The 24,523-nt window shown below is 34.0% G+C and overlaps 1 protein-coding gene across 1 annotated transcript; it reads right to left on the reverse strand.

Annotated features, from left to right (window-relative positions):
* Positions 1–307: 307 nt before the first annotated feature.
* Positions 308–20,800, reverse strand: LOC117345112 (transient receptor potential cation channel subfamily M member 1-like). The gene is made up of 17 exons (XM_033908068.1): positions 20,569–20,800; positions 18,184–18,281; positions 16,327–16,461; positions 15,469–15,522; positions 13,469–13,600; positions 12,650–12,826; positions 10,665–10,762; positions 9,918–10,146; positions 9,055–9,225; positions 8,083–8,361; positions 7,172–7,300; positions 5,063–5,311; positions 4,631–4,805; positions 4,069–4,195; positions 2,593–2,783; positions 1,837–1,969; positions 308–1,436 (listed from the first exon to the last, which is right to left on the reverse strand). The coding sequence occupies exons 1-17, from the start codon at positions 20,573–20,575 to the stop codon at positions 890–892; spliced, it is 2,931 nt and encodes a 976-aa protein (XP_033763959.1). The 5' UTR covers positions 20,576–20,800; the 3' UTR covers positions 308–889.
* Positions 20,801–24,523: the final 3,723 nt, after the last annotated feature.

Here is a 24,523-nt window from a genome sequence, read left to right on the forward strand (position 1 = left end):
GCATTTTCGGGTTTGTAAGTACATCCGAGCTCATTATTTTAATTGTATTCTCGGGTTTGTAAGTACATCCGAGCTCATTATTTTAATTGCATTTTCGGGTTTGTAAGTACATCCGAACTCATTATTTTAATTGTATTCTCGGGGTTTGTAAACACATCCGAACTCATTATTAAAATTTCATAACGATAATTGAATAAATAAAAAACATAGGTACTTCAACATTGCTTTATTAATATTATATAAAGCATGCAAATAAACAAAAACAAATATAACCAAAGCAGTTTCAAAATGCATAATAAGATACGGATTTTTTTTTTTTTTTTTTTTTTTTTTTTTAGGTTCAGTTGTCTTATTACTCCGTCATCAATATACATAAATTGATCTAACGCATTGATATTAAATATTGTCATGATAACGATAAATATTGTTTCCAGAAGCATGGAAGAAACACTATTTATTGTATTATGCTCAGCATTTGAATATCATAAAACTCATTTGCACATTATATAGAAGTCCATTCCACATTACCATACATTGGGTGTCTTTGAAGCATCTCTTGTCATGTTTTCACTGCTGTTACTTTAAAACAGTACACGTCCAATTGTCACAACTGTATCGTTGTATATACAGGTGTCATTATATGTCCTCGGTCAATATTTTCCTTTCTTTGGTCTAAAATCAAGGTATCGACATCAGCAAAAGACTGTAATTGCATCATATTAATCACGATAACATATCAGACTACTTGACCATCAGCTTTTAGTCCATCAGAGTTGATGATCTTTACAGTATCAAGGATTTTTCCTACATTTCAGTTAGAGATCATTATCGCCCCAAGCACCGTTTAAAAGGAATTGATGACGAAATTGCGTAGATAAACGCAGCATTTTCACGCCGATACTCTTCTTACCCGAACTTCTGTTGTTTTCAAATTATTCTTTTCATTTTCCGTTGAATTAGGTGTTTCTTTGGTTTCTGATGCAGTTTCATCATCCTTTGTTGTATCGTAAACGTGTATTGAGAGTTTTCTTCCCTCTTTTGTTACTGTGACATCGAAATTATTATCCTGTTCCGTGTGTTTCTTTGATTTCAACACAGAACTATCACACGTGTCCGATGCGGAAGAATCAGTTTTTACCGGTATGCTATCATCCTCATTCGCCATCTTGTCATTGTCTGTTGGTTGTGAATTACAATCCGATGTAGTTTCTTTGGCTAAGGTTTGTTCAATGCTGCTAACACAAGAGGCAAATCCGTTAGCACCGATGCTTTTTACTCCAAGATCCAATAGTGTTCTTAACGCCTGAAGCGTTTCGGCTGTTTTGTTGGAAATGTCTTCAAGATGAGACATCCGTTGATCTGCAGTTTGTAAGGACAATTTCATAAACTGGCCTTTCTGTGTAATGCCATCTAATCCCAGGTTAATTTTTTCTGTCCTAAAAACAAACATAATTATATAATATGAATAGTGTCAGTGATGTATTACATAACCGGCCAGTTCTGACCGTGTCATAAATATCGGAAGACCCGCGTAATAACACTAATAGATCATTTATGAAGACAAAAGTTATATATGACATTTACTATCACCTCTGTAGAGAAGCGTATAATGTCCGAGTCGAAAATTGCCTGTTTTACATATAAATTAATTTTAGATTTTTCCCTTACGTCCTAAGAGATATGAGTAATGCGATATGCCTATGGTTCGAGTCGTTTAATCAACTCCATGTGACATAGCTGTTCATGTAAGATCGTCATTAACGCATAACGCACGTGCGTATTTAGTTATAATACAAAATACTCTACTCGGATGAAACTGGAAAAAAAATATGGTACCTTTCATCCATGACACGTATTCTTTCCTCTTGTGACGACCGGAAATCCATGTCAGTTTGCCGGAAATAATCTTCCACGCATTCTGACTCAAACTCGTGGAGGTGTTCTGTGTCTTTGTGGGACAAGAATAATTCTGTAGGAATAAAGCAGGTAATAGTTTATGCTCAGTGAATACACAGATTTACCTGTATAAAAGACATTTGTCATGATTTATATCTTACGCATGGAATGGAACTTCTGTCTAAACATTAATTTTATGTAGAAGTATGGATGATCAAAGTCATATTATGATTACTTCGACAGGTATTTTAAATTATAGGTTAGATAAGCAATAAAACTTTCTTTTTAAATAAATTAACCAACGACGTCAAAATTGTAGTTTATTATTCTTCTCCGTTGTCTATCATTCTCATATTAGTCATTTGATTTTATCTTATGAAATAGAACGGTTACTTTCTGTTGAATAAGTTCCTACATCATGTGTCTAATACAGAGAAATATCAGCGAGTAAAACGTTATTTTTTCATTTCACATAGTCGACTTTGATGTTCAATGCATCTGCAACATTATGTTTTAAATTTTGTTTCCTATAAAAAATACGTGATTATACTACAAGTATAAAAGGATTTATGTAGGCATTTTTTCTAAACAAAATGTACAATATGCAAACACATTAGCCGCACTTATGATATATATATATATTATTCCTGATGTCATTACTAAAAAAAACTCCATTTCTTGGATAAATGTACTTACTCAAACCGTTTTCAAACTTGGCGTTTGTCCCTTTACAGCGACGGATGATAAACCTGATACTGAGGAATATATGAGTGATGAAGACCAAAGGGGCCGGTAAGATAGGACACATTTTATATCTCATTACCAGCATGTACTGCTGGAACTTCCAGATCTCTTTTACATAGGAGTTGTTAGCGATGAATGTTGCACTGTAACAGAAAATGTAGACAAAATACTTGATATGTATTGATATATTGTATCAGGGCGTACACATGGTATTTTAAACGAGGTTTGCATGTCATGTTAGATTTTAAGAAACGAGGCATAGAGGTTTTTATTTAAGTCGAGCAAAAATAAAAACTCATAAAATCCCGTATGAAATGGAGGCAAGTTTAAGACACTTTTATTGATGCTAAGGATACTAACATTTATATATTGAAAAATTTAAAAGTTAGAATGAGGATGGCAAAATCAAACGGAGGCATATACGCAACATGTTTCACGGGCGAATTCACTCGATAACAGGTCGGTTATATGATAATTTATTTTTCTTTGATAACATTTCCAGGATCTAGCTGTTTGAAATTAAAATGTTCAATGATCAAATATCTAAAGGTAAGACCGAACTTTTTATAATCTATACTTAAGAACTTTTTATAGTTTATACTAAATTTTTTCAAGACCACCTATTGTGCTATGTTTCTTATTTTTTATTTAATGGTTTTCAATGTTCTTATTAATAAATTGTTTAGCCATCAGATATAATCCAAGCAATCATGGAATTCCACAACAATCAGATATTAGGAACATTGTATTTACCTAGATTTTTAAATGCGAATATTATCAAGGAGACGTAAGACGTTTAGCATTCCGACACACATGGTCTTAATTTCTCTCATATGTCTCCGTATATGTATACTTTTCATATTAACCGTTAGTTCTCTTGGTTTTTATTACAATCAGTCTTACACCTCGGTATACTCATTTTGTAAGTTTTCTTCTCTACACTAGTCATTTTACAATAAAAAAAGTTCTTTTTTATGAATGCAATAATATGAAAACGTTTTAAAAATTGTATAACATATACCATATGTTATTCACTCGAATGTTGTTTTTAGATCAAACAAAATTGAGATTGCGTCATATATATTTGGTGCAGGACCATATTGTAAACTAGACATTAATATGTAGCCCTGGTTAAATAACTATTTAATAATAAAAACGATAAAGCAATCAAACAAAAACGGCGACACTATGAAAATGGTACGCTTGATAAGTAAACACGTGAACACACGTGTAAGATTATTCACGTACTTTATGGTTGCTATGACATTGATAACTGGTGGCAGTGTGATATTTCCTATGTAATGCATATCATTACGGAGAGATATTCTATCGAATAATGTAGTTATGAAACCAAATCGAGATATACAAAATAATATATCATTTTCCGACATTTTATAACCACATATCATCTTACTGAAACAGACTTACTTGAAACGGGCGATGAGCATGTTAACAAGGAGAACGTAGATCAGAAGCAGATACACGCACATGAATGCTGGGGCGACCCATGATCCGTACGTGCAGCCGTCAGGGTGATTATCCTCGTCATAGCACGCTGAGAGAGAAAAAATAATCCACGAAATATTTTACGTGAAAATAGTATGGTAATAATAATATTTATCTTATAACAATGTAACCACGTTATTCATTTTGCCATCTCATTATATTAACCTGAACATAAAAATCTATGAGATTAACTGTTATTTGATTATCTAACATAATTGGTTAAAATAAGCTACTTGTTCTCAAGGCAACTACGACAATGGCGCTAAAAAGATAACTAACATGTAATGATAGATATGTTTCACAGAAAAGAAAACTCATACACATGTTATTGCTAAGTCTGATATAACACTATTAACATTTATGCATGACTGTTTTTTTCAGTCGGTTATGACCTGAACACCTTATCTAGCGAAACCTGGACTTGGAATGTTAAAGGTATTCTTAACGAAACATGCAATATAAGGTATCTTATGGTATGTCTTACTGTCGATTTCGTGCGCGAACAACTCTCCGTAGATCATCCAGTAGGGGTAGAAGAAGACATTCCTTACGAGTTTCCAGGAAGGCTCTTCGTGTTGGAAATGTATTGACTGCCTGACGATTCCAAACGTTATCACGACTATGACCATGATGACGGTAAAGTAACACATGTCAATGAACTAAATGTAAAAGATAAACGCATTTAGTGTCCAAGTCAAAGAGTTGTATAAACACAGCAAAAAAATACAATAAGTTTAAACAATGAGAAATTAATTTAGCCGCCAGTAGATTTTTTGAAACAGTTTGAACAATTTCAGCGATACCGATATTTAGAAAAGAGATAACACGTTACCTGGTTAAACCAGAAAAAAATACATTTTAACAGTTCAGTCTGAAATTCTACATAAAAAATCTTTGAACCAACACGACTACTCACCAGTTTCGCCATTATCTTGATGTACGGCCCTAGGTATTTGTTGACAGATATAATCTGGAGGATCCTCGGGAACCAGAACACAATGTTGATTGTGTACATGATACGGGCATCTCGTAATGCGCTTGGTATAAAACGCAGAGTTACGGCTAAAGCGAAGGATATTAACGCTATGGTATCCCATACGTTCCATTTTTGGCTAAAGTACAAATTCAGCTTCTTTGTTAGGTTCACTGGCTCTGATGCAATAATCTGAAGAAAAAGACGTTTATTAATAATAAAATAGAACAATTTATTTAGGGGTGTTTTACCGTTTTTTTCTTCTTTTTTTTAACTGGACAAATTTGAGGTGATACGTTGAAAACCGTAACAAACTACAGAAATAAGAGTTACCACCGCTTGACTTTTCGTTTGTGCATATAATCTTCATTTAAAGATTTATGCATGAAATCAAAATCAAATTTAAAAAATATATATATATTTAGATACAATTCATCACTTTAGCCATATGTGAAGAGAATATTTCGGCGTTCAATTTCAATTTCAACAAATTTTATTGACATGACATGGAAGGAAAGTCAATAGGATTAGACATCAGGTATAGCCTATCTAAGTCTTCTCCTTAGTAACAACAGGTGGTAAGAAATACAGACAAATATAATGTATATGTATACACATTGATATGACAAATTGACTTAAGGGGAAGTAAATCCTTGAGGTTGTTAGACGTATTCAATGTTGTTCAGGAGAGTAACTCTTTGGCTAAGGGTACTTGATTTTAAACACTGCATTATTATGTTATCAGTGAGTAATACAAATTAATAAAATATTAATATTCATATTAATATACTGTTCAACATCAATATTAGGTGATATTGAATTTATTCACCTCAACAGATACAGGCCACGCAGTCCATATGCATAACACACTGACCATCCACTGATTAGGATCAAGAGTAAGTAAACCATATTAATAACAAGTATCAAAACTGCCCAAAGCCAAATCCATCCAGTAGATATTAAACAGGTGTTGTAATTAGATTCAATTTACCCAACATTTAACAAATATGGAATAGTGTGATTATATACCAAATGGATAATCCAGGTATACTATGTACTGCTATATCATTAAAGTAAGAAGAAAAAAGAAATAAAATTATTATTATTATTTAATTAAATATAATTATTAATATTAATGAAATCTATTTGATTACGATATATAGCTTGATATATGTGATAATATATCTTTATTCTGTGTATCATAACAAATATTACAACCATGTAAAAAGACATTTATACATAGATGACTATGAGAGTAATGATTTAGATTTTGTTGGAGAGTCTGGCGAATATTATCATATTTGATACATTCTGAAAAATAATGTAAGACAGTTATAAAAGATTGGGTAGCATTCACACATTGGAGATTCAATTAAATGATTTCTTGTACGATCATAGTTTAAATTACTAGTATTATATCTTAACTGGCATAGAATGATATTTATATCTCGATTTCAACACAATTTGAAAACATTAGTTGATTCAGACTTTATAAATTGACTTTTATTTAGTAGTCTTTTAAAGCTGTGACGTAGACTGAATGTTACTAAAATCTGGATCAAATCTATTAGTTTCATTAAACATGGATGGAGAAAAACTTTCAAAATAACTTACAGTACGACATAATGGGGGATCAATTATTCTATTTATTCAGAGGGGATATCTATCTAGAGTTCCATCATGAAAATATTGTTAAATAATTTCTCGAAGATAATCTAAAGTTTCATTGTTCATTATTCTATACATCATCAATAAGTTTATGATTCTTTCTTCTGCAACTTAAAGTTTCCAATCCTAATTCTTTGTATGATTTATCATGTGGTGTTCCTCTACGTAAACCTGTAGTTAATCTCCTAGCTTCTAATTGTATAGATTCTAATAGATTTTTTGAGCTAGTGAACAGTTGTCCCATATTTAGGCGTTGCCTGTTATTCGATCCAATTGCCTAAAATAAAATTTGCTGAAATGAAATGAAATACGTAAGAATGTTAAAGCCAAGAAATTACCTTAAAGCTTAATTCTACTTATATTGTCAAAATGTAGTTGACTTACTAATCTGATTTTGTCCAGTGCCGTGGTGGAGACATACGCCATGACAACCCATTCCTGCCATTTCGGCTGTGGGTAGGTTTTCACCAGGACAACATAGGTGTAACACATGAGAAACAGGATATAAGTCATCTGCAATAGAACAATTAATTATCAAAAGATTTTACACAAGATGTTACACCCAACATCACTGCTTCTTACAAAATGTATAAAAAGGCACCCAAGACAAAGACAGATATCTAATTAAAACCAATAAACGAAAAATAAATAAATGAAAACAACAGTGTTTTTTCAAATAGTCGCTTTCAAACCAAATTAACATACAAATTACGGAATATTTACATTAAATCTTCAAAGCAAAAAGAGAAGCTAAATTTCTGGAGACCGGTAATGCCTGTTCTTATTTTCAATCAATCTTTATTACTATTTGAGATGTAGATATAAAGACATTTGGCCATCCTGCGGTCCGTCACTCAGCAGTTTGTCTTATTATGTTCCGGAATATACTTCTTAACTAGCTAATTAGATTTTTTGTTAAAGACAAATTCACTTGGATTTGTTTAAGTATTGTTGAGGAATATCAAAAAGCTTTAATGCTGATGACTTGATATATCTTCTTTTAAAACATAAGCTTCTCACTTCGCCATAAAATGGTCCACGTTTGCACCACGCGCTATTTCTCGATTTGTATTTCGATCAGATATCACTACGTAAAATTTCTAAAATAGAATACAAACTTAGAACTTTACATTTAAAAGCTCATTAATTTCCTATATTACACTAGAAAAAAAGTATCGTTCCGTGTGAAATTAATACACTCGTATAATAACTTCAGTATTACTCTTATCGAGTCCTCCTTTTATAGCACTTAAATATTTCACGTCATTGTAACGGCCAATCGACCTTCCACTTACAGTGTAGATCCAGAATTTGGTGATTGGAGCATTATAAAACTCGTAGATTTTTCTGTCGAACCGGAGCTGATTGTCTTTCTTCTTCTTGGCGGAGAAATATATCCCGTTTGAACTGTCAGTAAAGGCTGACGCGTTGGTTGCAACAGATTCATTCGCCTTCAGAGCATGGTGGCCGAAATTGAAGCTGGTACTATGGCTTACACATGGACTAATGGGCACATTGGGGCTCGTAGGGGTTGTCTGGAAACTCGTCTCCGTGTTGTCTTCACTATGAAACCCCTATAGGATAACAGCGAAAGATAATGGCAAGTGTTAGCTAGCATGGTATCAGATTCATGTGCTAAAAAAGGCAATTAGTTATCAGAATAAGTTCTTTTAACATAATGACCCCCTCCCCTCACCACTTCTTTAGAGTAAGATCACTAAAATACATTGTCCTCCAAAGGCCCTGTTACAATTATTACGTAAAATACAGCGAAGTTAATCTCGAAGTATTTATTACAATTTGTTAGAATCATAACTTCTAAGGATTATTTTGTTCATGCATTCAAATGTTCATGTTCATTTTTTAACAGTGCATATGTTTCGTTACAATGGAAATCCTCAAAATGCAACATTCTGGAAATTTCCCTCTTTGTTTGATTTAAATTTCAAAAATGAATTTCTTACATTTTTTACTGTTAATCAGTTAAACATTTACTTTTATTTGTGTCAGTAAAAGAAACCCGTATTTTTAATCATTTTTTAACATTATGGAAAATAGGATACTCCATTCCCTTTCCCTCCAACTTCAAAGAAGTGAGTTATTTTTCAAATAATGTGCAATCGTCACTTACAAATGGACAATCTTACGGATATTACATCACTTTTTATCAAAATTTTGCTGGCTAGCCATTCTGATTTAATCGTTCCAAGTGTAACAGAACTTTTGGAGGGTAGTGTAAGTACTGGAAAGTACACTCGAGATCGTACCTCGTTAACATTCCCAACGTCTTCACTGACTGACATATTTCTCTCGTTCAGACCCTGGGCCTGGAGCTCGTACAAATGTTCCTCAAGAGTCTGTGGCATCAACTTCAGTTCCTCCTTGCTCTTGAACTCGAGGACGGAGATACACGGTGGACATAGTATTCCTAATATTACCTTAATAGAAAAAGGATTGTAGTAGGAAACATTGGCAATAAATATATTCTATATCAAATGTACATAATACCATAAAAAAAAGAATGGGAGCTTTTAAGAGGATGCGACACGGGCGGGGAAATAATGAACGGATCGTCATGAAAATTGACATGAATGCTCTTTGCGCCACTCTTCGCTCGGTGGCAAAAAATACTAATCTTTTCCTGCTAGTTTTCACGATATCTAGATTTTTTTTTTCAAAATACGGTTGAATAAAATGCCACAATTTTCTGTTAATGTTAAGTGGTTACAGGGAGAATCATATTTTAGTTGAGAAATTTACCTAAAAACGGGAACTTGTGGGGATTTTTATCTTACCAAACTATGAAAATTTGAACACAATTCCCCCCCCCCCCCCCCCCCCCCCAAACCCTATGTTATCATGAATGAAATGCTATTAATTGTTAAAATAACCTTTCTGATTGGTCACCATTCTGATTGGTCAATACTAAAAGTTTGATACAAGGATTTTGCTATTGTATTTTACAAGGAAATGTCATTGGAAGATATCATTGTACTTTTTCTACATCACAATCACCTAGAGCTAATATATTAACAAATATTTGTACTATTCCTTATTATTGGATTTTCACTGAATCCACATATTGCTGCATCATCAAACATATCCAGATTATGAAGAGAAAAACACTTACCTTCAAGCTGCTGTTTCTCCGGGTCCGGAGGCCTCCCATCCACATGTCGTTAAGAAGAACCTGGCAGCATCTGTGGGCTACAAACTTTCGATGATTAGCAGCTACTGCGAGACTTATACACGTTTGTTTGCCGAAGTTCTTGAGCTCGTATGTCAGGAGGTGTTGTGTGCACGCATCGTCTATTTTGGAACAATGCTCCAGAAGTTCCAGGGATAATTTCATAAAGGACCTGAAATCAGCGTTTTTGATTGGTCAATTATAAAAGTTCAATATATGATTTGTATATTTCCATTGCCGCTTTAATAGAAGATTCGTTTTTATCACACCATGATTTCGCAAGATTTCGCAAAGGAAAAAATGTAACGTAATTGAAATTTGTTTATTTGGTAATCAAGTCAATAATCATAAGGTCGGTATGGGAATGCAAGCATCAATATAGAAACAATTATAATGGAAAACACATGGACCCAAAATACTGTTATATTATCCACACAATGTGCTTCGTTATACTCGTATTCAAGTATTAATTAACATATCTTCCTTTTTCACGACCAAAAAGAAGTTCTTTGAAGAGACGGAGTATACTCAGAAATCGACTACGAAATCAAAATCAAATTTGGATTAAAAAAATACTATATATGGCAAACATTAATGACAAGAAAAGTGACAGAGACTGAGAGGGAAGGAGACAAAAGAGACAAAGCAGAGGCAAAGAGAGAAATTAAGAGATATATCAGTAGAGCTTACTTTGCGTTTGACCTAAGACCATCAGAGATGTCAACCTCCAGATCATAACGATCAGCCTCAGCCGCCATCGCCTTATTTAGCTTACACGCCACAAGTGCCTGGAATATCATAAAGTATTATAATATTTAGCTTACACGCCACAAGTGCCTGGAATATAATAAAATATCATAATGTTTAGCTTTCACGCCACAAGTGCCTGGAATATCATAAAGTATTATAATATTTATCTTACACGCCACAAGTGCCTTTGAATATCATAAAATATCATAATGTTTAGCTTACACGCCACAAGTGCCTGGAATGTCATAAAGTATTATAATGTTTAGCTTACACGTCACAAGTGCCTGGAATATCATAAAATATTAGAATATTTAGCTCACATTCCACAAGTGCCTGGAATATCATAATGTTTGTAATATCTGAGAACAACGAAAAAGGCTTCAAGAAACAAACGAGGGCAAACTATTGATTGCTGTTATCATACCGCACAATCATACAAGGCTTTAAAAATATTTTTTGAACATTATTGGAAGACAGTCAGCTTCATAGCGTATATGAGAAATAAAGAAAAAAAGTAACTTTTTCTACAGGAAAGCATAGCCATCAACTGTGACATTATAACTTTTAACTCAATAAACATAAATATCTTTTAGATAAATAATGATGTTTAAAACAATAATATACGTGTATTATGTAACCTAGACGATGTAAATTACACTGATTATACACACAATACCATAAATACGCATTGTATAGGATCATTATTTTCTTTCCTCGTCCTTACATTAATTTCTCTTTTTAGAGTTGGTTTTAATTGTCGTCCTTTTGCTTAAGCCAGTTAATTTGTTATCTCCCATTGACTGAAAGTCATGCACGTAAAACGTACCCCAACAGTATGCATGTGCCTGTTTATCTACAACTGTCTCGTCATCTTGTCGCCATAGATGCTGACTTTAGTCATTGCCTCGTTACCTTATCGTCATAGCTACCTTGTTTACACCTTGTTTACTGACCTAAGCTATCGTTTATTCGCTTTATCTCCATATATACTACCTTATCCATTGTCTATTCGCCTTATCGTTAAAGATAATACCTTATTCATTGTCTATTCGCCTTATCACCATATATACTGACTTCAGCCATTGTCTATTCGCTTTATCACCATAGATACTGAACTTATCCATCGTCTATTCGCCTTATCGCCATATATACTGACCTTATCCATCGTCTATTCGCCATATATACTGACCTATCTATTGCCTCGACGTCTTTTTGCCATAGATACTGACCTTAGCCATTGCCTCGTCGCCTTGTCGCTATAGATGATGACCTAAACCATTGATTATTCGCCTTATCGCCATATATACTGACCTTATCCATTGTATATTCGCCTTATCGCCATATATACTGACCTTATCCATTGTCTATTCGCCTTATCGCCATATATACTGACCTATCCATTGCCTCGACTTCTTTTTACCATAGATTACTGACCTTATCCATTGATTATTCGCCTTATCGCCATAGATACTGACCTTATCCATTGTCTATTCGCCTTATCGCCATAGATACTGACCTATCCATTGCCTCGACTTCTTTTTGCCATAGATTACTGACCTATCCATTGATTATTCGCCTTATTGCCATAGATACTGACTTCAGCCATTGTCTATTCGCCTTATCGCTATAGATACTGACCTTATCCATTGTCTATTCGCCTTCTCACCATATATACTGACCTTATCCATTGTCTATTCGCTTTATCACCATAGATACTGACCTTATCCATTGTCTATTCGCCTTATCACCATATATACTGACCTTATCCATTGTCTATTCGCCTTATCACCATATATACTGACCTTATCCATTGTCTATTCGCCTTATCGCTATAGATACTGACCTTATCCATTGTCTATTCGCCTTATCACCATATATACTGACCTTATCTATTGTCTATTCGCCTTAACACCATATATACTGACCTTCGCCATTGCCTCGTCGCCTTGTCGCCACAGATACATAGCCATTTCCTGACGCTTCATTATGACTGCCCACATCAGTAGGTCGTGATATGGATGAGGGAACAGCTCCTGTGCTCCAGTGGTATCCATGATCATCGGCATAGTGGTCACCAGTCGTCCCATGTTACCCACAATGCTCTGAAAGAATCCATATTTCCCATAAACAGAAGTGTAAAAGGTTTCTATTGTAATTATACATTCTTTATCATATTAACAATTGAGAAGAATGCAGCAGATGTTACAACACTCGCTGTGATTCAGCAGATATAGTTGTTAGTGTGCAATTATAGCAGAGGTATAAAAGGCTTGTAAAATCATATGATACAATAGGGATTAACCTTTCGCTTTAGGAATTTAGACTTGATGACAGGAATAAAGTTATTTCTTCAATTTTTTCAACAAATACAAATTAATATTATGTAGATCTACTAGTCGCTTCATACTTGATACGAAAGAACATCGAAATTCATTTAGTGCAAGTGAAAAAATTGTATGGCATATGATGAAACCAAAAGACGGTTGTCCTCCAAACACTTGGTCATTTCATCAGTGTGATTTTTCCAAGGGTCTTAATTCAAATTTATATCATGGTCTCGTTTTATCGATTTGGAGTTTTAATATCGGTATACTTTGTTGTTTTATCATCCAACGTGTTCAAAATTATAATCAATGTCAGCCGTGCACATCTATAACAGAAATCCTAAGTTTGGAAATCTGAGCGAGAATCGTCAAAACTAACGTGTGTTGTTACTACATATATTTTGATCAAATGTATCTTACATTGCGTTTGATGGCGTGGTACTTCTGTTTAAATCGCTTACGACAGTAAGCAGACCGATAAGCGCCCTCCATTAGCTGTTCCACCACGGCGCCGATGTCGAGCATAGTGTATCGATAGCTGGAGGAAATATTCTGAAATCAAAATTTATTCATATGTCTTAAAACAATAATAAAAACAAGTATGATAATTTGTAAGGTATATATTTCGTCTAAATTTCAAACAGAGGCCACTTTAAACAAATTGAGCATAGGGTCAAATAATGATAATGATATACACATCATTTAGTAACGTAATATAGGGACAGGCATAACCAAGAAGTAAGAATTTAATAATTTCTGTACATCAGGTAACATTAACATACTAAATTGGACATGTTACTCATGACAATAATTGTTTTCCTTGGTGCAATTACATTTTGCTATTGAATTTAAAATTATAATATAAAATTTTATGAAATGCACACCACGACAAAACATAAGGAAATTTAAACACAAGAATTGACATCTTTATATGACGGGATCGCCATAGCGGTCTAGCTGAACTCATTTTGAAGACTGGTAAGACGATTTAAAAAGACAAACAAAACACAAAATTCCCAGACGGCCTACGTCACAAAAGCTTGTTTGAATTAATGTTTGTCAGTGTTTAATGTCTTTTGATGACTCGAGTAGACAGGTACAGGATACATCTCTAACCGCCACAGAGGACGGTAATATAGGTATTATCAATTATCTACACAACAAATAAGGGTCGCTATAGAGACACAGAGGACGGTAATATAGGTATTATCAATTAGCTACACAACAAATAAGGGTCGCTATAGAGACACAGAGGACGGTAATAAAGTTATTATCAATTATCTACACAACAAATAAGGCTCGCTATAGAGACACAGAGGACGGTAATATAGGTATTATCAATTATCTACACAACAAATAAGGGTCGCTATAGAGACACAGAGGACGGTAATATAGGTATTATCAATTATCTACACAACAAATAAGGGTCGCTATAGAGACACAGAGGACGGCAATATAGGTATTATCAATTATCTACACAACAAATAAGGGTCGCTATAGAGACACAGAGGACGGTAATATAGGTATTATCAATTATCTACACAACAAATAAGGCTCGCTATAGAGACACAGGGGACGGTAATATAGGTATTATCAATTATCTACACAACAAATAAGGGTCGCTATAGAGACACAGAGGACGGTAATATAGGTATTATCAATTAGCTACACAACAAATAAGGGTCGCTATAGAGACACAGAGGACGGTAATATAGGTATTATCAATTATCTACACAACAAATAAGGCTCGCTATAGAGACACAGAGGACGGTAATATAGGTATTATCAATTATCTACACAACAAATAAGGGTCGCTATAGAGATACAGAGGACGGTAATATAGGTATTATCAAGTATCTACACAACAAATAAGGGTCGCTGTAGCGACGAAGGATCATTACTTGCTTTCGAGGTTGTGTTAAATGTATTATTGTATGGGTTTTCTGTGTGTATCCAGTGAGATAGCAACCGACTGATAGAGTTAAGGTGAATTGTTACGGGTGAATAGTTTCGCTACAAGGGTACCGTTAAAAACGTATTAATCTGTGATTCAAACTTTATGCAGTTTAACGATAAGTTTGAAACCAAAAGAATGTTTTTCACGGAAAATTTCAAAATGAGAAAAAGTTTGTAAATGACCGTAATATGGACATCATCAATCAAACGGGTTATACTTTCTTATTACTCTCTACTTCTAATGCGATTCTATTTTTATTTTTTTATTTATTTTTTTTTTATTTGTCTATTTTTGCCTTGAAGCGTAAAAAATAATCCTCTTTGCCGAATTTCCTAATGGATTAAATATAACCAGTTATCAATCTCCATATCGATTGTCTTTCGCACGTACACATATCTACTGGGTTTTTTATTATTATTATTTCAATGTTTATTGTATTTATTAATTAATTGTTTTTAATTACCTTTTTCTTTGTATCCTGTACTAGGTGGCGGAGAGTATTAGTCGGTCCAAGTTTCTGTAAAACACGCAAACATAATACAAAAATTTGATCGCATTCTCTAAACAAGCATGTACCAGGACTAAACTTGGTATGTCTTATGCTTAGTTACATATTATATGTATATTCTTGCCTCTTCCAAATTAAGATATCCTAATTGCATCTTACAACTAACGATTTCAATCTAATTAATTATTACGGTAAACACGTGTCAGAAGATACCTGTGGTAAACACGTGTCATAAGATACCTGTGGTAAACACGTGTCATAAGATACCTGTGGTAAACACGTGTCATACGATACCTGTGGTAAACACGTGTCATAAGATACCTGTGGTAAACACGTGTCATACGATACCTGTGGTAAACACGTGTCATACGATACCTGTGGTAAACACGTGTCATACGATACCTGTGGTAAACACGTGTCATACGATACCTGTTACGCTGGATGTAATTAGATCGCCTGCGGTATCCTATGGTCAAACATACATTAAATCTGAAGCCGCTAGTAATATCAATCATCACATGTGTGGTTTTAGTTTTCGAAATGATGAATTGGCAATTAAGGTAACGTAACTGGTACACAATAATATTATTACATTTAATAATATTAAACCTAAAATACGGTCGGGATTAACTCAAGTCCTCAATTCATCATGCAAACAGATGTGAGAGTAAATAAATACATATTATACTTATGATAAATTAGATCGGATTGAAATGTATACGATAAATCTTGAATCCGGAACAATGGTGTTCCGGTTTATCAAGTTTCCTGTGATACAAAATTGTAAAATTCTCCCAGTCCTATGACACTTACAGTGTTGTAAAGTTCCTCAAGACGTGCTATAGTGAGGAAGGTTTGCATTTTAAACCCGTTCTCTATGAGGACCTTGACTGCATCAACTCTGTCATTAACCAGCGCCTCCATCATAGACTGCTCCAAGGTCCCCTCCTATACAGAAAATAAAAACATCAATTACTTAAAACTAGGGATGCCTTGAGAAATGATGTTAGATATGAGAATGATGTCAATTGGTCTTGTAATTCTGAACAAAATATGCTGGATTTTAAACTTACAAATTTTAATTCGCCTAATTTCTGAGAGAAATTACGGGTTCTTCAAAAACGAGGGAAATGCCAGTTGTCTTTGATGGGAGCGATTTATAAGATAATAATCTGAGACAGATCATTACCATGCAATTCTAAACTGATCAAATTTTCTCTTATATGACCTCACGTCAATTACGACTGAAACATATAGGATAACAAAAACACATAACGGCACACTCCGACCTCAGGTGTGTCAGTGACGTGGTATTACAAACCACGGTGAGTACACCTAATTGTTTATGGGCTTAATATGCAATAACAACAGGGGGAAGAAGGAACAGACAAAACAATGTCCATCAAATAATATTTTCTCGGGGAGGGAAATTCATCAGCTGCTTCTTATCTAAAACAACACGGATATTTGACATGTTTATAACATCTTGCTTTTAAAAAGTAAAGTTTTGACAAATAGCGTAAGCAATTTTTACATCACTCTTCTTCAATTTTTGTTTAAGTTGTGAAATGAACTCAGGCGTGCTTGTTGATATGCATAGTAGCTACATTGTTACTGCTCTAACTATCTTTGTAAATTGTAAATTTGTCATGTATCTGAATAGCTGGTGTCTTCTATGAAGTAGAAGACGCTTAACGTTTTGGAGCACCTGGTCTTATTCTCATTGTACCTTTCCACGAGTCTCTATGCATATATATAAATATAGTTCAAAAAGATAAAGATATTGTGTATCTTTTAGATATATATATAAAGCCCTCGTTAAGTCGGTTTTAATTGTTCGTTGTTACGTTATTATGTTGGTAATCTTTGTTGCTATTATCAGACAGATACATAAGTTTTTTATGGCAGCACTTTCTTTTTTCTTTCCGTAAATGTTGGTTTGATATATACATCCCTCCTAGATACATGTCGAATTATTTCTTTACCAAAATATAAAGCAAAGACTGCAAATGTTACTCAGAAGGCGTCTGATTGCTCTATTTTACGTTATTAAATAACAAATATTACTCAGACGGCGTCTGATTGCTCTATTTTACGTTATTAAATAACAAATATTACCCAGAAGGCGTCCGAGTGCTCTATTTTACGTTATTAAATAACAAATATTACTCAGAAGGCGTCCGAATGCTCTATTTTACGTTATTAAATAACAAATATTACTCAGAAGGCGTCTGATTGCTCTATTTTACGTTATTAAATAACAAATATCACTCAGAAGGCGTCTGATTGCTCTATTTTACGTTATTAAATAACCAATATATCAATCAATAATAAATACTTCTATATTGGTTTTTTAATTTGCAGCCACTTACCTTCCCACATAAAACGAAATGTGAATTTGAGTTTTTAAATATTATAAAACGTAATTGAAATTTCATTCGGGTTTGATAATGCAATGAACACTAAATACACAGGACCTGGTGTATGGCAATCCTCTTCTCCGGAAGCATTTCATTTTGAAGTCAGTCCCTATTAAAATAATGCCTTCATTCACTGTAAGTGACATTAGGTATTACACATAGGGAACAAGGAATGACGAAGATTGGCTGTCAAACTATGGATCCATCAATGGCCATGTCTGACAAACACAAGATATCATATATGTCTTACCTTTTTCATGGTATTGAAATCATCCTCTCCGATACTGAAGCGGCACCTGAGAGATGCCGAGCTTCTCGCCGACCATATGGACGCTTTGCTCTCATTACCTAAACGAGACATTTTACAGAAATGTAAATACGTCCATCGTGATCAAAGAAAGTAAGTACAAATTCCGGTTTAATATTTGTTATGAGAATGATCTTTACCTAGTGCGGAATGGCAATAAGATATAAATATTTCATAATCAAAAACATTTTTCGAAGACAAAAGAGATAATTAGGTGTAGTTGTATCTATTATAAAATCATATAACAACAGCTAGAATAAGGAAGAATATTAAACATAAAAACGTTCAGAGAGATCCGACTGTGAAATAATAATCCATTATGACATAGAGTAATACTATTGAAGGATTACAGACTGAACATGTATTATCCTTTACGGGATTACATTGCTATACCATTTCGTTTAAGGAGATCGTTATATAATTGTAGTTTATATTTTGTTCACTTTCTGAAATTGATAGTTGCCTCGTAGCTTAAAGTTCCATTATCAATAATGACAATTGTAGAATTGTACAATCGTCATTTATTTCACTTGCATAGCTTAAAGTTTCATTAATACAGACATGTCTTGCTTTAAAAAATGTTTTATATAAAAGAAATATATAAACAGTTGCGAGAAATATTTTGATTATGATTAAATTTATTATATTTGATCACTGTATAGACATGTGATATGTGTCGCTATAGTCTTCGTTAGTTATAAACAGGTCATTAAGTGTCTATTGTATGTATATAACTGTCGCCTGGACATATATGACCGACAACACAAGTGCTCACTGTACAATCAAAATGATGGATCGAGCATTGTTCACGTGGGAACTCCGAATTTATGCTAAACAAGCAATATTGACGTTATAACAAGTTTTCATTTGAGTATTACAAAGAAATATATTAACATCAAAAAGAAGTAATACAAAACGGTTCAATATAACAGGCAAATTTTCTTCAGGTAGTGAAAATGTTAATTTGCTGAATGTCAATCGAATAATAGAAATACCGATGATGACTCGTATAAGTTTTCCTCAAGATGGTTTAATGTTACACATAATCCGAACGAATCCGTTTCGTCCTTAACACAAACACATATCCGGATAACACTGATATTTCCTACAGTATACTCCTCGAAATAAATTCCACATGAGATAACAAAAGCCTTACTACGTAGTATCGAATGCATGCTGCTGTTATCATGAACTTCCCATAAACATAAAGAAGGCGATGTCGATGGTAGCTGCCTTGACGTGAAAGTGTATATTGTTGGTAATCGTTGACAGAATGTGGCTCACCGCAGATGTTTATCAAAATGGCACATTGTCTCTCCGTTAATTCAATTATACATAGTTGATTTACATAATGCAATGTCCATAATTTGTATATTGTACCTACGTCATAACATATAATATTATTCTAATTTGTTATTTATTTCCCAGGGATGTGTTAGCTGAAGGGTTGACGTACAAAAGACACTCATTTGTTAGCAGAATTTGATAACATAGTACCACTCCACACAGCAGTTTGGTCCTTTGGAATTCAGTAGTGATGCTGGGGGCAAACGTGTGGAAATCCCGAAGGACGACAGGAAAATAAACCCGTAATTTAACATTACTGAATAAACGCATGTATATCTTAGGCAATTTCGATATAAATTATTCTAGCGTTTGTTACTTTAATTTTATTGAATTGATCAACATAAATTTTAGCTTTTTTCATTTTACTATTGATTCATTTGTCTTATTGCAAACCCTTCGTAGCGCTGAGCACCTTCACTTATTGCAGTTACTTTCATATCTATACAACTTCTTTATATGTTTATACTGCTGACTCGGTATCTTATATATATAATCACATCCGGTACAATTAATTGGATGTTTCCTGTTTTTAATTACCTCTGTAGATATGGCGTATTTTATGTCTGAATAATTGGTTTTATTTGTCGGAATAACCTATAATGATGCTTCCTCATACCTTTCTGTGGACGGATGGCAGAACAAATACCACAGAAATTATATTGTTATCATACATTGTTATTGTTATTACAAATTAATGCGCTCGGTAAATCATGATATATCTGAACCTCACTTAACCTTGATATCTTCCGCCAATCACTCATTCTCTTCTCTTAAATGAATAAGACATTTATTTCTCATAACGAGAATTATGAATCAAGAATTAACCAATTAGAAATTAATTTATTGTAACCTCCTCTATATGCGAATTATTTTAATATTAATAGCATCCGGGAAATGTTTCATCACGGAATGAGGATATAACCCATAACACAACGTCACAACATGACATGTTAACAACAATCGAATTCAAAACATACGTACGTTTCATAGGTATATATAAGTATCCTCGGTATATACTGTAACTTAGAGATGGCTTGTCCACAGGAAACGCTGTACAGCAAGGTGATTCACAGGTTCAGACCAAACTGTCTATACAGAGGAACATAAACGACTTGTGAAGGTTCCGTATGAGACAGATACAATACACAATATATCTGGTGTTTCCCTGCAGGACAGACAGGTTCAATACAGTGTCAGGTAACTCCGGTAACGTTAGGTAGGTATACTTACACCTCCTGTAAGGTGTATAATGACCCAGGTGAGGATAATGTTAGCATACAGATTGGTGTAGATACCTCTCACGTGTAACACACGTGCATTATGATAAATAGATAGTTTGTATATAATGTATTTTGAACAATATTGCCACTTCATAAAATGTTTTACAATGCTTTTGCTGTAATCTATCAAACTTTTATCATTAATCTTCAAACAGTACAACGTCAAAGCTCTTTTTATGATTTTTATTAAACGCCCTTAAGCAATTCAAGTGCAATGTCTTATTGTATAATATTCTGTAAAACTTTTTTTAAATCTATGAGTAAGTCATGTAATACACAACTCGATTCTGAGGATTCATTCAGAAGCACAAACATAAACCTATATAGTTCATGAAATTACCAGAAACGATATTGATATGCACAACAAAGTTCAATTACTATGGGAAATTGAATGAATTAAATTTCTAGCATAAAATTCAATAACTATCGGATATTGAAAAATATATTATCTATAACACAAAGTTCATTAATTGTAGGAAATTAAAATAATGTACTCTGTAACACAAAAAAATAATCATTCTTGAAAATGATATAGTTTCATTTCTACCATAAACAGATTTAAAAAAAAAATCAAATATCTAGCATAAAATTCAATAACCCTCGAAAATCAAAATAATTTAATCAGTAACACAAAGTTCAATCATTAAGTAGCACGATATTACAACTATAACTGCATTACCCTTAAGGTTTACTTAAGCTGGTCACATTATTAATGATATGTACATTTGGTGATCTATTTAAAACCATCCAAATGTATGCATGTACTAACGTGGAATATTCTTTAAAATTAACATCAGTATACAGTGTAGTGTCTTATATGTAAAAGATGCAGTGACATAACCGTTTTATATTGTTCCTTACATGTCCAGTGAAAACGTCTGTGCCCTAGAGGCAATGTCCTTTACCATAGTTGACGTGTGACGGAACGTAGCGCCGCGGGCGACTTCCACAAGTTACATACACCCAAGTGACATAACCGTCTAGTATATCTGATTACCTACATGTTCCTGTCACAGATACAACAAAACAATCATATTCATTGAACTCCTATCCATCATTGGTAATGATTCTTGTGTCTACATAGGGGAAACCCCATACGCATGGCGTGAAGCCGAATAGTTGTTTTTATGAAATCAAGCTTACCTGTCTGTTAGAATATTTAGTGTTATGGTCTTAGAAAATGATATTTTAAAATTATAATGTTTGTAACCCCTGAGTAGTAAAGTTTTGATTTAAAAACTCTGTAGCCCCTATCATCACCCCCTGAGTAGATAGTTTAGTATAAAAACTGTGTAGCCAGTAGCATCACCCCTCTGAGTGGACAGTTTTAATATGAAAAAGTATCTAGCCCCTAGCATCACCCCTCTGAGAGGTAAGTTTTAATATGAAAAGGTATCTAGCCCCTAGCATCACCCTAGAGTGGTAAGTTTAGTATGAAAATGCTTGTAGCCCGTAGCATCACCCCTCTGAGTGGATAGTTTAATATAAAAACTCTGTAGCACGTAGCATCACCTGAGTGGTAAGTTTTAATATGAAAATGCTTGTAGCCCGTAGCATCACCCCTCTGAGTGGATAGTTTAATATAAAAACTCTGTAGCACGTAGCATCACCTGAGTGGTAAGTTTTAATATGAAAATGCTTGTAGCCCCTAGCATCACCCCTCTGAGTGGTAAGTTTTAATATGAAAATGCCTGTAATCCCCAACCTCACCCCTATGAGAGGTAAGTTTTAAGAAGAAAATGTCTCTAGCCCCTAGGCATCACCCCTTTTAGTGGTAATTTTAAATAACATTACAAAATAAGTACAAATATATGGCATTCTTTAATTCTTTTATTTCTTGATTTCCATACTTTTTACCTCTTATTCATGGTAGAGTGCTAGAAAGTCAAAAGAGCTGTTAATATATTCAGCCTGTACTGTATTAATTAAGGGGATCATAAAATGTATTCACTTATCTGTACTCTCTACCACCCTATAATATTTACGGTTTATACTGAATTTGTAATGTATTCGTTTCAGTGGGAGACATTAACTAGACTGGTTTAATGGTAAATAAGGACAAAGACAGATAATGAAGTGTAGTGTCTCATACCTACAGGGTAAAAAAAGAAAACAATACATTGTCACGTTTAATTAAACTTCGCACAGATAATTACATAATTCCCTTGTATGCTATTAATCATAAGATTTTTCATACAAAAGGTAAAGCGATCCTAATTTGTGGTTCTGGTGGATTTTTGTTTTTTCCCAGAGGTTAATTGTAATCTACAGGTCGCGGTTTTATTCATTTTAATAGTGACACGGTTCTTGATATCATCGTTATATTATACATATGCACTTACCGTAACTTTTAAATCAAGTATTAAAAATTATGAAATGTATTGCAACTACGGGTCTTTTGCATTTTTCCATCCAAATTGATCGCATTTAGGCCCCAAGCATCACTGACGAATCAGAGAAGAACGAAACAGCTGTATGATGTCCCTTTCATCACCGGCGTGTCGGAGAAGGACGAAACAGCTGCATGATGTCCCTAACAACACCGACGAGTCATAGAAGGACGAAACAGCTGTATGATATCCCTAACATCATTGACGAAGTGTAGAAGGACGAAACAGTTGTTTGATATCCCTAACATCACTGACGAAGTGTAGAAGGACGAAACAGTTGTTTGATGTCCCTAACATCACTGACGAGTCATAGAAGGACGAAACAGCTGTATGATATCCCTAACATCACTGACGAAGTGTAGAAGGACGAAACAGTTGTTTGATATCCCTAACATCACTGACGAAGTGTAGAAGGACGAAACAGCTGTACGATATCCCTAACATCACTGACGAAGTGTAGAAGGACGAAACAGTTGTTTGATATCCCTAACATCACTGACGAAGTGTAGAAGGACGAAACAGTTGTTTGATATCCCTAACATCACTGACGAAGTGTAGAAGGACGAAACAGTTGTTTGATATCCCTAACATCACTGACGAAGTGTAGAAGGACGAAACAGTTGTTTGATATCCCTAACATCACTGACGAAGTGTAGAAGGACGAAACAGCTGTATGAAGCGGTTTAATTCGTTTTGTTTCTATTTGTTATTGTGATCACTGTATATAAAGTAGGTATTGGTAGTTTTTTTATACGTTAGAACTACTGAACCTGCCTATATTACGGCTTCGTTAGATAAAATATGAAAGCGCACATGTATTCACCTACTAAGCTATGAGCATGTGCAGTTATACTGTATTTTAACACTGATTGTGTACAAAAACGGAGTTGGTGCATTATTATTTTATTGCACTTTTTCTTGTTGAGGAGAATATTTCATACTTTTTGGGTGTGTCGTCCTCGTCATATGTCTCCTAACGTTAGATGTCATACTGCAGACGTACAGTGGTGAGTTGATGGCAGCGCAGTCGTAATTCATTCGGAAGAAGGACAAGTGTACGTAAATATATGTATGTGGTAGGTGTGTATAGACGATGGTCCAGTGTTTGTACTGGTACGTGTAGTAATGTAGTAGTGTGTCACCTGTATGTAATCTACAATAGGCGTAAAAACGTCAGGTGAAATATGGAAATGCATAGGTGTGACTAATTTTGAGAATATTTGATGTTTGCAAGATAGCATCTTTGATTTAAGGACGCCCTACATG

Source organism: Pecten maximus, chromosome 16, assembly GCF_902652985.1.
Source record: "Pecten maximus chromosome 16, xPecMax1.1, whole genome shotgun sequence".
In the NCBI taxonomy this organism is placed as follows: domain Eukaryota; kingdom Metazoa; phylum Mollusca; class Bivalvia; order Pectinida; family Pectinidae; genus Pecten; species Pecten maximus.

What these genes read in the sequence shown, in the direction of transcription:
- LOC117345112 (XM_033908068.1), bottom strand. An exon ending in GGAGAAACAGCAGCTTGAAG is followed by an intron (nt 9,226 to 9,917) that starts GTAAGTGTTTTT and finishes TTTTCTATTAAG; the next exon opens with GTAATATTAGGAATACTATG. An exon ending in GTTCGCGCACGAAATCGACA is followed by an intron (nt 4,196 to 4,630) that starts GTAAGACATACC and finishes TTTCTCTCTCAG; the next exon opens with CGTGCTATGACGAGGATAAT.